Source organism: Etheostoma cragini, chromosome 5 (genome assembly GCF_013103735.1).
Source record: "Etheostoma cragini isolate CJK2018 chromosome 5, CSU_Ecrag_1.0, whole genome shotgun sequence".
In the NCBI taxonomy this organism is placed as follows: domain Eukaryota; kingdom Metazoa; phylum Chordata; class Actinopteri; order Perciformes; family Percidae; genus Etheostoma; species Etheostoma cragini.
Genome location: NC_048411.1, coordinates 26,734,591 through 26,746,993, shown reverse-complemented (window position 1 = coordinate 26,746,993; position 12,403 = coordinate 26,734,591). Strand labels below are relative to the sequence as shown.

At 38.0% G+C, this 12,403-nt stretch overlaps 1 protein-coding gene across 3 annotated transcripts in view; it reads left to right on the top strand.

Annotated features, from left to right (window-relative positions):
- fras1 (Fraser extracellular matrix complex subunit 1) overlaps nucleotides 1-12,403 on the top strand; it is a 225,099-nt gene that overhangs the window by 88,605 nt on the left and 124,091 nt on the right. For all 3 annotated transcript variants that reach the window (XM_034872870.1, XM_034872869.1, XM_034872871.1), the window contains exons 10-11: nucleotides 2,087-2,176; nucleotides 4,363-4,510. In XM_034872870.1, coding sequence (XP_034728761.1) covers nucleotides 2,087-2,176; nucleotides 4,363-4,510 — 238 coding nt within the window. The remainder of the gene's footprint in view (nucleotides 1-2,086; nucleotides 2,177-4,362; nucleotides 4,511-12,403) is intronic.

The window sequence follows — 12,403 nt, the reverse complement described above, 5'->3', positions numbered from 1 at the left end:
CTGAATGCAACGCTGAACACATGCAAATGTTAGCTAACTTTACCAGGAAACCTAACTTACCCCTTTTGTGTCGGTGAACAACCGTCATGTCGACGTCTTAACTCCGTTGGTATTCCCAAACTCCTTCTTTTTCTTCAGCGGTGATTTTCGTTGCTTCCTTCAGCTTTTTTTGAAACAAAACATTTATTCTGCCTGCGGCAGGTAGCCAACGTGCTATTGTGAGCTGCGCTGAAAATTACGTCATCACGCGTTGCTATAGTGACCAGCCACGCTGTGGCTTTACTCAATCTGCAATGGAAAACGGAAGCATAATGGGCCGAGGCGAGCCGAGGCGGGCTGTTACCAGCAGTGGAAAAACGCCATTAGAAGGCTTACCCTGAATGCAAAATCTTTTAACCCAATAATACTATCCCCAGGTCAAATCAGCCTGTGAGCACAACAGAAGCATCAGTGGTAGTCTTCATGTAAAGACATGCTTATCCGACTTGGCCCAGTTGGAAATGTAGGACGTTGGACGTGGGAGTTTTTTGGGACAAAACAAAGCATTTGCTGAGGTTAGCTGGTGTTCCCATAGTTACTTTTATCCCGTAAAATGACCCACTTTCAGCTTGGCGCTGCGTTGACTGAACACCTCTCCCAGTGTTTTTTTTAAATAATATTACTTTAATACCCCCTGCAATGATCAAATATGCCCTCATTAATCATGTTGTATGGTGATAATTACAGCTGGTAAGTGTCATTAACTGTAAGTAGTGTGATTGGCGTTTGTCCAGCTCTGAATTGAGCAAGGTCATTCTGCTAAGAAAACCAGTCATGCAGTTTTCACCTTGTCTGTGTGTGTGTGTGTGTGTGTGTGTGTGTGTGTGTGTGTGCATGTTTGTGTGCGTGTGCATGTGTGCAGAACGGATACGAGAAGGTTATGGGTTTAATGACATGCTTGCGTCAATAACCCTGAGAAAGGCACTGAGGTACAGTTATGGTAGAGCAGGGTCATAATTCCGTGTGTTGCCATCAAGGGAGAGCTGGGCGACATGGAGAAAATCAAATATCACGATGTTTTGGACCAAACATCTCGATATCAATACTGTAGAGTTAACCATTGGTGCTGTCACAAATTATTTACACAATGAGATTTTTGATAAATACTCATCAGTATGGATATTTGGATCATCATGTAGATATAATGACTAAGTGGGTAAATGCAAATAATGAAACGACTAGAATAGTAAATTCCAGAAATTACAACACTTTACTGTAATCCAGCTCTTAAAACCAGGAAAAGACAACACTCATGCCATATTACGATATAATGATATCCAAATCTAAGATGGTATCTAATCTTGTATCACGATATCAATAGAATATTGTTATACTGTATTGCCCTGCCCTACACCAAGGTGCTAAACATGTACTGTAATGGTCCTGTAAGTAGGTCTTAGCATCAGAAAGTTGCATTGGTGGCCTATTGCCTTTGCAAAGTGCAAAGCTTATAACCCTAATTTATATATTTTTAATGTTTAAATTTTTATCAAATGCATACATGGTCTATGTGCTGAGCCAACAACGTAATACATATACTTGGTGGACTCCTGCAATATTTACAACACAGAGATACAGGGTTTCCGACCCGAGAGATTGCTGGCAATGTTATGTTAACATAAAACATCAACATGTAGCTGTATGTATAGCCCAATCACAAATCTGTTGTCTTTTTCATTGATCTTACCAAATAATTGCACCACTGATAATTGCACATTTGAAATTAGTAATAATAAATGTGCATTTTCTGTTACGTTTTTCAACTAAAATTAATGAACTGATGTTTGATCATTGAAATTGAATAGAATTGGACTGACTCAGATAACTGGAGTAACTGCAGATAACTGAAGGAGAAAACCGAGGTTAAAAAAATTACTAAGAAAACCAGTCAAATTAAATGTTATAAATAGACTGATTTTTATCATGCCTATGAAACCACACATGTTTTTAGTTCCTGACTATAAAAACTGCAACTTTTGGTGGAAAGACTGTACTTATACTGGAACTCTATCAACTTTTGATGATTTTTTTTCTTCTATTTTTTAAGGGGTCAGAGCTCATTAACCTGCCAGGAAAGTGCTGCCCGGAGTGTTCCTCTGTGAAACCTTCCTGTTTGTATGAGGAGAAATCCTACAAGGTATTTTGTTTATTTAACTTTGAGTGTGCTTGCATATGTACTGAATGCATGAGAGGAATATGTTAAATGAGGCAAGAAATCCAAACTGTGTGGGTGAAACACCACAGGGCTTCTGTAAAGTCTTTATTCTCAGAAGAAAAAATAAAGTAAGTGGCAGAAAATGTCACTGCAGAGGAGGCTGCTTCAAAATACAGTACATATTACAATATTAAGCTGGTAAATAACTATATGAAAATAAACTGAGAATGGAACTTGCAGTGACACAGAGTAAATATGTGTTTTAGAACACACCAATTGGATTACTTTTGCCTGTAATATAAAACTGAAGTCAACGTCCTTATTCATAAGCTAACAGAACCCAAAATGCAACGGCTTTAATTGTTTTACATTTTAGCCAAGGGGGAATGCTTATTAAATGCTGCAGGACAGCCAGCCAAGGCCAAGGCTTGCAGCAAGTGTAATGAGTGCTATTATGCCTTTCCAATAGATTATCTTTGTCTCCCAGAGGAATTCATCCTACCAGTAGTAAATAAACAAAAAAAATGGATACTGCATACTTATTCCACACCTACTCACATCAATACATACATACTATCTCCACTCACTTTGAAAGGTTCAACTGAAAAGTTGAAGGAGCAGGTTTGTTGCAAGATTACAGCTGGTTTAACTTCCCAAGTGACAAGAACAATCATAGCAGGGAAAATTAATGAGCAAGAACAATGCACTATGTTTATCTTTCAGCTGATTTAGAAGCACATTAAAAAGCTATTTAAAGCAGGCAAAAAGAAAATAATGCCATTTTCACTTGTCTGTTCCAAGACTTGATTGTCCCAAACTGTATAAAATGTTGTTAATTGTTTTGGTTTAAAGTAATTAAATTATGTTATTCCTGTTTATAACCATCCATGAGTACACTTCCTTCTGTGGGGGTGATACGGTTTGCGGGTGTTGTTTGGAAGAATAATAGTTCCTACATAAAAGTTACTGCTCACAACCAGATCTGTGAATTACCTCAAGCAACAAGTCATAATTTCTGGAAAGAGCTGTTGACTTTTTTAATTGTATTTTTTTTGGGCTTTGAGCAACACAAGCCGAGTTCCATCAGTTCCATTATTTTAGGCCGAAGGCAGACATCTCTACAATAGATATCTCCCATGCTGTGCTAGTCACACTAAAACGATTTAGATTGATATCGAAATAGCACTACAGGTGAAATGGGAATTATGTATGTTGGATTTGAGGATAAACTGCCCCTTTAAATAAAAAGAAAAATATGAATAACAATTGCTAAACATTTTTTGTGATTATCCATAATGAGTTTAGCTCCTAGAAGTTTGTTATGTTGGACCTCTGTTTTTTTTTTTAGCATTGTAGGTAAAGCCTCCAGTTGACTGATAGATGAAGGAATTTGAGATGTGTTTTCTACTTTCAATAACAGTTCACTTATGTGAAGGTCTGCTGATTCACTATATAGTCTGGGAAATATGGTAGATAATGATGGAACAGAGTATTAACCAACAGGTTAACTGTGTTAGACACCAAAGCCTGCAGATCTCTTTCCTCTATCTTTCAGGGCTGCATGTTTAGTGCTCTTCTCAGATAAGGTCGTTGGACACAAGTGGTTTGTGAATCAGAGTCCTGCTATAAAAAAAGAAGAAGTTTACGTCGCTGGTTAGTTTTCAGTCTGAAAAGTTTTGATTCAGTGCTGTAAACTAAAGCCTCCGTCCTTGTCTCTGAGCATTAGCCTGTCACCCAGTTGTTAGGGAACCATCCTCATGATTCATTAAAACCATTTAACTCTTCAGCTTTATTTTTTTATTTTTTTTGCAAGGGGCGTTTCTGCTGTGTGACTGAATGTCTGTCCTCTGTGTGCTTCTGGAAGTAAAATTCTGCTTTGAAAATATCAGTCGTTACTGGCTTCTTACGGCTGACACATGCAGCTTGTTAGAATTCTGCTTTGAGCCCGGTCTGCGTGGCCTCCTTTTTGATTGAAATTTAGTTTCTTCAAATTAAAATTAAATTGTTTTTGAGTGTTTCTGACATTCTGTCAGTAAATATATTTGCCACAGTTTCAATTCAACTCATACAAACTTCAACCTCTGCATTCACCATGTCCAGGTCTGATAAACTGTCTTTCTCTCCTCTACTTCATTCGCTTTCTCTTTAACTGTCCTCTCTTCTCTCAGGACCTGGCTCAATGGACTGATAACAGTTGCCGGGAGTGCGAATGCCGCGATGCCGAGGTAACTTGTTATCTGCGCTCCTGTCCCACCTGCCTGCCGGGCTCCCTGGTTGTCACCCTGGAGGGTCAATGCTGCCCCGAGTGTCGCCAAGGTGAGTTCCCACAAAGGATGCTCTGTGTGTGTGTGTGTGTGTGTGTGTGTGTGTTTCAGTAGTGTGTGTTGTGTCTGGCCATATCTGTAACATACCCCTGCTCCATCAAACCCTGTTCTATTTTTACATCTCCCTCTTTGACAGTGAACACATCATAAAGGATTCACTGTGTTGGTGTCTGTAGGTGACTTTGGCAAGTTAATGTCCCTCCATCAATTTATAGTATTTTTTAGTCTACTCCTTTTTGTTATTTATATAAACTACAAAATACCTAGATGAAATATTCTGTAGCCCTATTAATCAGTTTCAAGATTCAACTGTCACACACTGTTAAATCTGTGATATTCACTGCATTCTTAGTTATTTTTGGATGAAGTTGCCATTTAACTTTTAATCTCATGTACCACAAAACCCTGAAAATGTCCTACTCAATCTCACAAGTGTTTACATGCATGACAATACAACTCACTAGTAACAAAGTATGGGAATGTCATACTGCGTATCTGCTCGCTCCCAAATCCCATAGGGGTTTTATTTGTAGCTGCATTGCATTTGGGTGTATAAGAAAATCCACTCAATTTGATTCTGTGGGATTTGTCACACAAATTTCACTCCACTGTTTCGATGGAAATAACTTCATTCAATAATGCTATTACAATATGAAAAATACACAAAAAACATGTCCAAGAGTGTGAGTCAGGTTTTTTTTGTAGAGATTTGTCCCTTATTCAACATTAAAAACTTATCAGCGGGTCATTTGAATCCCTTTAACCCTCATGTTGTCTTGGGGTAAAATTTGAACCGTTTTCAAAGTTTTTTTTATATCCTAAATATAGGAAGTCAAAGTACAGGTGAAATTTTTTGAAAAAGTGGCAAAATCGATGAAAAAAAAAATCAAAAATACGAAAACTTCATTAAAAATTGTTGTAAACAGCAACAAAAACGTTGAGATAAGGGGGAAACAAGTTTTTCATGGTCAAAGGGAAGACAACACAAGGGCTAATGATGGAAAAAGTTAACCAGAAACATGCATCTTCTTCCTTAAACAGCTACTGTTACAATGTTTTCCTAAACAACGCACTCCTACATTTTTTTCCAGTGTTGAAGAAGACTGTGATGGTCCTACTCAGATGTGAATGGTCTTTTATGTCATTCCTCCTGATCTTGTCTTTTATTGAAGCACGTTGTAACATCTGCTCTAGAAAGGTGTTACATGTATACAAAAATAAAAAATACTGCACATGTAAATGACAAGCTGGTTTGATAATTAAAAAAATGGGCAGGGGGAAGGAGGGGCCATAAACAGTGTGGGAGGTCATAGATTTGCAAGTACGTCAGGAGGAGGCAGAACTTAATCTTAAGTCCTTGTGGAGGTGGGCAGGGCTGGCCAAGCTGGTCTGGATGTTTCAACATGCCATTGCCTGAGGACGGAGACTGAACCAGTCACACAGAGTCAAAACAAACTATCCCCAGTCTATCACTGTTTTTACCTTGGGTTTGAATCCAACCTTTATGTATGCCCTTCTTCATATTTATATTCAGTTCTACATCAAAATCAAACTCTTATTTCAAAAGGTATATAATATACTAAATTCGGAAGTCTGTTTTGTTGTGTGAGGCTTTCTTTGTGTTTTTCTAACCAAAGATAGCTTCATTTGAAGTTGAGATATTTCTGTGCAGTTTTAGAGAGCAGAATGGTACAAAAAAAATTTAAAAATGTTTTGAGCATAGTGCTGCTCCTCACCTCCCTCGGGGGACTTGAATGAAAAATGACTTTCACTTTGTTGGCCAATTTTCCTTGCCAGAATATATACACCTATTTAATTTTAATGAGTGCATAAAAGGCTTTTAGACTGATACGGTGTAACTGTAATGGGGACCTCAGACCCAGTTGGTGCAAACTATTATTTTTAATGATCTTCCCATTTCTCTTCAAAAGTCAAGATTCGAGATTCAAGATTTCTTTATTGTCATTCCACAGTACACTGTAGTACAAAATAATTTGCAAAGTTCACAGCTTAAAAGATTTGGCACAGAAACAATTAAAAACACTGTGTTTGCTCTTCAACCTGTTAAAGCAGGAAATATACCGCAAACTAAGTAATGAAAATGCTTTTTAAGAAATTAAATTATAGCTTTAAGCTAATTTCGTACAGTCACATCACAGCATGTCTATTTCCCCGCCCTCCTTTATAATTAGGGCTGACCCATTTGTCAATTTGCCTGAAAATGGACCCCTAGACTGTCAGCAATTGTAACCAACACGAGCCTATGTTAATTTCTTATATAGATAAATAGCCCAACAGGCAATTAAACCGCAGGACAACATTGATAAGATTTATGAAGTCTTATAATTAGATTTGGCTGCATGAATTAATAATTGCAGTTGGGCAAGGGCGGCATTTTTCTATGCACCTTACAAATGGGCAGTTTGAGACAACAAAAGTTTTACAAGGTTGGATTGGATGAAGGTGTTCTGTGTCCCTTGACAGTCTTCTTTGGTCTCTTAGGTTTTACTGTTTAGAGCATTTCTCAGCAGCAGCAAATTCAAATGTAAAAATGTAAAAAAACAATTATCAAATCTAATTAGTCCAGGGAAACAACAGGGGAAACCTATAAAATGTAATATCTATTGTCTTTGTTGGCTTTGTGGGTTCAGTAGAAAAAAATGATTTCCTCTTAAAGTTATGTTTAATTCAACCGGTCAACAAAACACCACATTGGTTATTGATGATATCCACTAGCATGCAGTGGCTTTGCTGCTCTATTCACTTAATTTCCAACTAATTTAGCAGCTCTGTCTCCTGTGAATTTAAGTTCACGTGCAGGTATTTTCTAATGCCAATGGCAGGTTCATGGCCGTGTTGAGTTCCAAGCCAAGATTTAGTGTGATGTTAATTTGGTGCAGCAAAAAGTAAGCATGTGGCTCGTTAAGTTCATCTCCTCTAAGTCATCATTGTCATAGCTGTTACCAGGACAACAATGTTTCCTTAACCAAGTGGTTTTAGGCATCATGCATGTGTAGATAAGGATTCAATTGAGAAGTGTTAGCAGTGAATGTTTGTGGATATAAATGTTGTGCTACAAATGTCAAGGAAAAACCAGGAAAAAATAGATGCCACGGCCCATGTTAATATTTTCATATTATGCAGTTTTATGCTTCAACCTCCCTGCATTTCAAAGGGAAACATTAAATGTTTAACTCCACTGCAGTCAGTTATTTTTCAGATTTAAACATTTGCATAAAAAAATTGATAATCTTTGGAAACACAACACATTGTTGAAGATTAAACCAGAGATTCTCTGGCCATAAAACAGGGCCCCGTTCCACCGAAGAGGCATTTCACATCTAAACTTGTCAGTTGGTTTCATTTAAAAACTGTCTGAGGCTCAAGGAGGTAAAATTATTAAATATCGCCAAAAAAAACAAAGATTGGACATCACAGCATTTAGTTTTTATTTTTATTTTTCCTACGACATTAATCATCTCTTAAATGTATGTTGTGACCCTTTAGAAGGGGGCTACCACGAGAGTAAACTACCTACCTTCCTATGCTTTACTTTTTCCTTAAAGCTGTAATGTGTCACTTTTTAATAATAAAAAAAAATAAAACGTCCTTCACGTCCAAGCCATTGCCAAATGAGTTGCTGCAACTTTTTTAATCCTTTGTGTCCTCCTTGGCTACTAGCAACTAGGTGGAGGAGGAGTGGGGGAGGGGTGCGTAATCACAAAAGGCTTGTATCATGTGAACGCGCCGACATTTTTGTTGTCATTACTTGAATTGATTGTTGAATTTCTCATGGGGGCGACAGAAACTACACACTAACGGCCCTATCTGGCAACCGGCGCAGCGCGGCACAACGACCAACGCAAGTGTCTTTGCTATTTTAGGAAAAAAGCAGTTCTTAGTTTTCCATCCTGTGCCCACGTTGTTTAAATAGCAAATGCACCTGCGCCCATCTTTGTGCTCATGGGCGTGTTAGTCTTACAAGTAAGTAAATTCTGGGGGTACTGCTATCTTAAGGCAGCGGGAAGTGATTGTGCCATTGATCATCAAAAACCTGGTCTAAAGTCAATAACTCAGCATTTCAATGTTATTTTAACAGTGTATTAGTAAAATGCGCCTATGCTCGTGCACAGCTTGTGCACACTATGTTTGTTAAACACCAGTTTGACCACTGCCAGGGTATGACCTAAATGATTCTTTTGATGTACTTATTTTGTACCTATATATATGCACAAGTAGCTCAGTGCATGTCTTTATCAAGTGTCTCTGAATGGGGAATCAGTTCTTATTGGTTGGCTTAGAGTGATGCATACTTGGGTCTAGTTTTAGGATAAGAAATAAATGGGAAATGACTCCAGAGGTGTCTTAATCTGACATTATGTCAAAGGAGAGATGTTAAGGGAACTCTCAATGACAGTTGAGAGTTGGAAAATGCAGCTTTGTAACAGCGATTATTTGTGTCTGACACAAACAACAGTTCTGGCAATAATGCATCAAATTGGAATCTCAAAGTGCCTCAGATAATGTGCAAATGTATTGATTTTCCAGACATGGAATAAAATCATGAAATAACAATTGTACACAGCTCTATTACATTGTTAAATGATTGTAATAGCTGACTGCAATAGTGTCACACATGTAAATACATTTATTTTGGAACCAGTGGCTTGCCAGTGTTTACCTAATGGTTACTTTGCAAAATAACATATTGGTCTAAGTGTGAGATTAAGCTATTTATTATTTTTGATATTATAGCAGCTGCTTACACTTACTAAGTACATTTACTAGTGCTGTACAGTCTGGTATTACTACTTTCACTTTTACTTTACTGAGTACTTCCTTCACCCCTGAAGCTTCAATACATCATTCTGCGTCATAAAACAGCGACGTCGTACTTTCTCTCAGCAGTGAACCTCTTTTTTTGTTATAAGCTTCATATATAACTACACACACATACACACACACACACACACACTCTCACACACACACACACACACACACACACACACACACACACACACACACACACACACACACACACACACACACACACACACACACACACACTGTTTTTAGTCTAGCACTCAGCCCCTTAAATCAAGTTTGGACATATTGAATAGATTTAGTTCTATTTATCTGTTTTCTTTTCTCAAGTAAAGAGTGACATGATTACAAATTTGGTAGCACACTGCATTGATGTAATACTGAATGGTGCAGTGCGTTTTTTAGTGGAATTCAGGGTTTGAAATTATCTTAAATCATCAGCTAACTGCTGGTAAAGGTTGGATGTTGGTAAATTGGCAACAGTACTGTGGCAGGTTGCCATTCTCAGTTGGAGGTCAGGCGTGTGCTAACAGTCAAGTTTGCAGGTGTAATGTTTATCTTATACTTTTCAAACGACGTTGTGTGACAAAATAACAACATTTCTGCCACATTTCCTAACACATCTCCAGTTTCACACAAGGAAGCGTTTCTCGTCAGGTGTTTGTCATAATCAGGTGGAGTCTGCCTGCATCAAGACTTCTGGATCAGATATTTTCACACAACTTTGCTGTTAATCACAGCTGCAGTTTTTAATTTTGTGCTTCAGGGATTCTGGCTCGCTATGCTTGTGAGGAAATTAAAGTACAGTGTGCATACGTCAAGGCAGCCTTCTGTAAACAACGGCTTGTAGCAAAGCGTGTGATTGCTTAACTTGCGCTGTAAATGTGTTTTTATCCTCAAGAGGGAAAAATCCAATTCTGGTTTACTCATCAGCTGTCAACGCAAACAAGAAATGATCTTGTAGCTATTCAGGTGGAGTTTTGTATTCAAATATACTTGTTTGTTTTCCACTATTTAACATTCAGGAATGAATTGTTTGCAGAAAGAGCTCAGAATAGACGAGAGACTTCCACAGCGGAGCCCAGCATATCTGTAAGAGATTGTACATTACTGCCAGCTGACGTATTGGCCACAGCTGAATAGAGAGCTAAACACTTGACTAATATTCTTATTAGCCAATTAGCCTGTCAGTGGGCCAGAACATACAGTGTTAAGTATCTCAATCTCACACTTTTCTCACTCTGCTTTCTCCTTCCTACACACTCTAATTTTTGCACACAGCTCCAGTTTTTGAGAGAAACCAAGGGAGGTGGTGGAATGAAAAGTAAGGCCATAAAATGAGCATGAGTGACAGATGAAAGAAAAATGGATGGGAGAGAAAATGAAGCTGTAATGGAGAAAGAAGACGGTGAAAGAGAATAACGCAAGGTAGTAGAGTGGGAAAAAGGGATGGAGATACTTAGATCATACTTTAACAGTATGTTCTGGCTTACTGATAATCTTATTGGCCATTAAGGTTAAAGTCTTACCTCCATCTTTCTCATATTCTCTTCCAACTCTTTCTTTTTTTTAGGCTTTATCTCCCTTTATAGTCACTCTAGTCTTTTCTCTTACAAGTCTTTCGTTTGCTGTTCCTTCTTCTCATTAATCAGGTCCCTTAGTCACATTTTTACAAGTGGAAAGGACTTAATTTACTCAATGCATTCACATAAAGAATGGTGCAATCACAGTGCAATCATGCGCAAGCAGTCACATTGTTTGACAAGAGGCTTCATGAATTGACTTGTTCTGCAATGCAGATATACAGTATGATAGTGTAATATAGATTTTGAACAGCCAGTTCATTTCCAAAAAGAACCTAGAGGATATCAGAGACCTTGATGGATGGGTCACTCTGCTTTTTGCCATTGTAGACCTGAAGAGAATGGACTGTTTATGCCTTCACATAGCTCCTTAGTTGGAAAATATAAAATCAAACCCAGCAGGTGTAACCTTTTTAGGTCACAAGTCCACTTACTTAGTTATGGAAAGTCATGAAAAAGTTTTTGCAGTTCAAAAGAATCTCAACACTATGAGATACTCACCCACAGGGCTGTAAAAAGAAAATCACATTGACGTGTTTCTAACTCGGCATGTAGACCCACAGTATGTATTACACTGATAAGAAGTCAGAGAAAAGTCCCGGCAGTATTGTCATTAAGCCCTTGTTGCGCTACGACTTCTCAAATGCGTCCAAGTTGGTGCCTTGTAGACAGTGGTGGAAGGTACCTATATTCATTTACTCAAGTACAGTATAAGTAAAATTTTCTGGTTCTTGTACTTTACTTGAAAATTTCCATCTTCTGCTACTTTATACTTCTACATCACAGGAAGCATATATTGTACTTTTTATTCCACTGAATTTCCATGATAACATTAGTTGCTTTGCATGCATCATGCATAAGGCATTATAATCCAATAGTATAATTTTATATTATTCTGAAATTGACTAGTCTGCATAATGAGTTTTACTTTTGGTACTTTAATTATATTTTGATCCTACTACTTTTTCATTCAAGTGACGTTTTGAATGCAGGACTTTTACTTGTATCAGGGTATTTCTACACTGTGGTATTGCTACTTTAACTTAATTAATAGTTCAGAATACTTCTTTCCCCGCTGCTTCTAGGTTACTTCTTACTGATCGTATATCAACATAATAGTTATTGCTAAGTTAGTTTTTAGTAAAGAAGCAGCTTTCCAGATGCAGTACTGAAAATAACTTTTAAGTGCAGTCGGTCAACACATGAAAGAAACAAGCTTGTCCTCATAAGTTGTTGTTAAAACTTTGGACCTACTGGGAACCAGTGTGGGCAGGGAAAGCACTTAAACACATCATCACAAAATGCACTAGTGCAGTTGTTGGCAGACAGTGGAAGGCTGAGGATGTACTTATAACCTCCCCATAGGGCACATTTTGCATGGTGAAACTTTTCTACCACCACTAACAGTCTGACTGTAGAACCCAATGTACTGGATTGAATTTTGCATGTGTGTGTGTGTGGGGGGGGGGGGGGGGGGG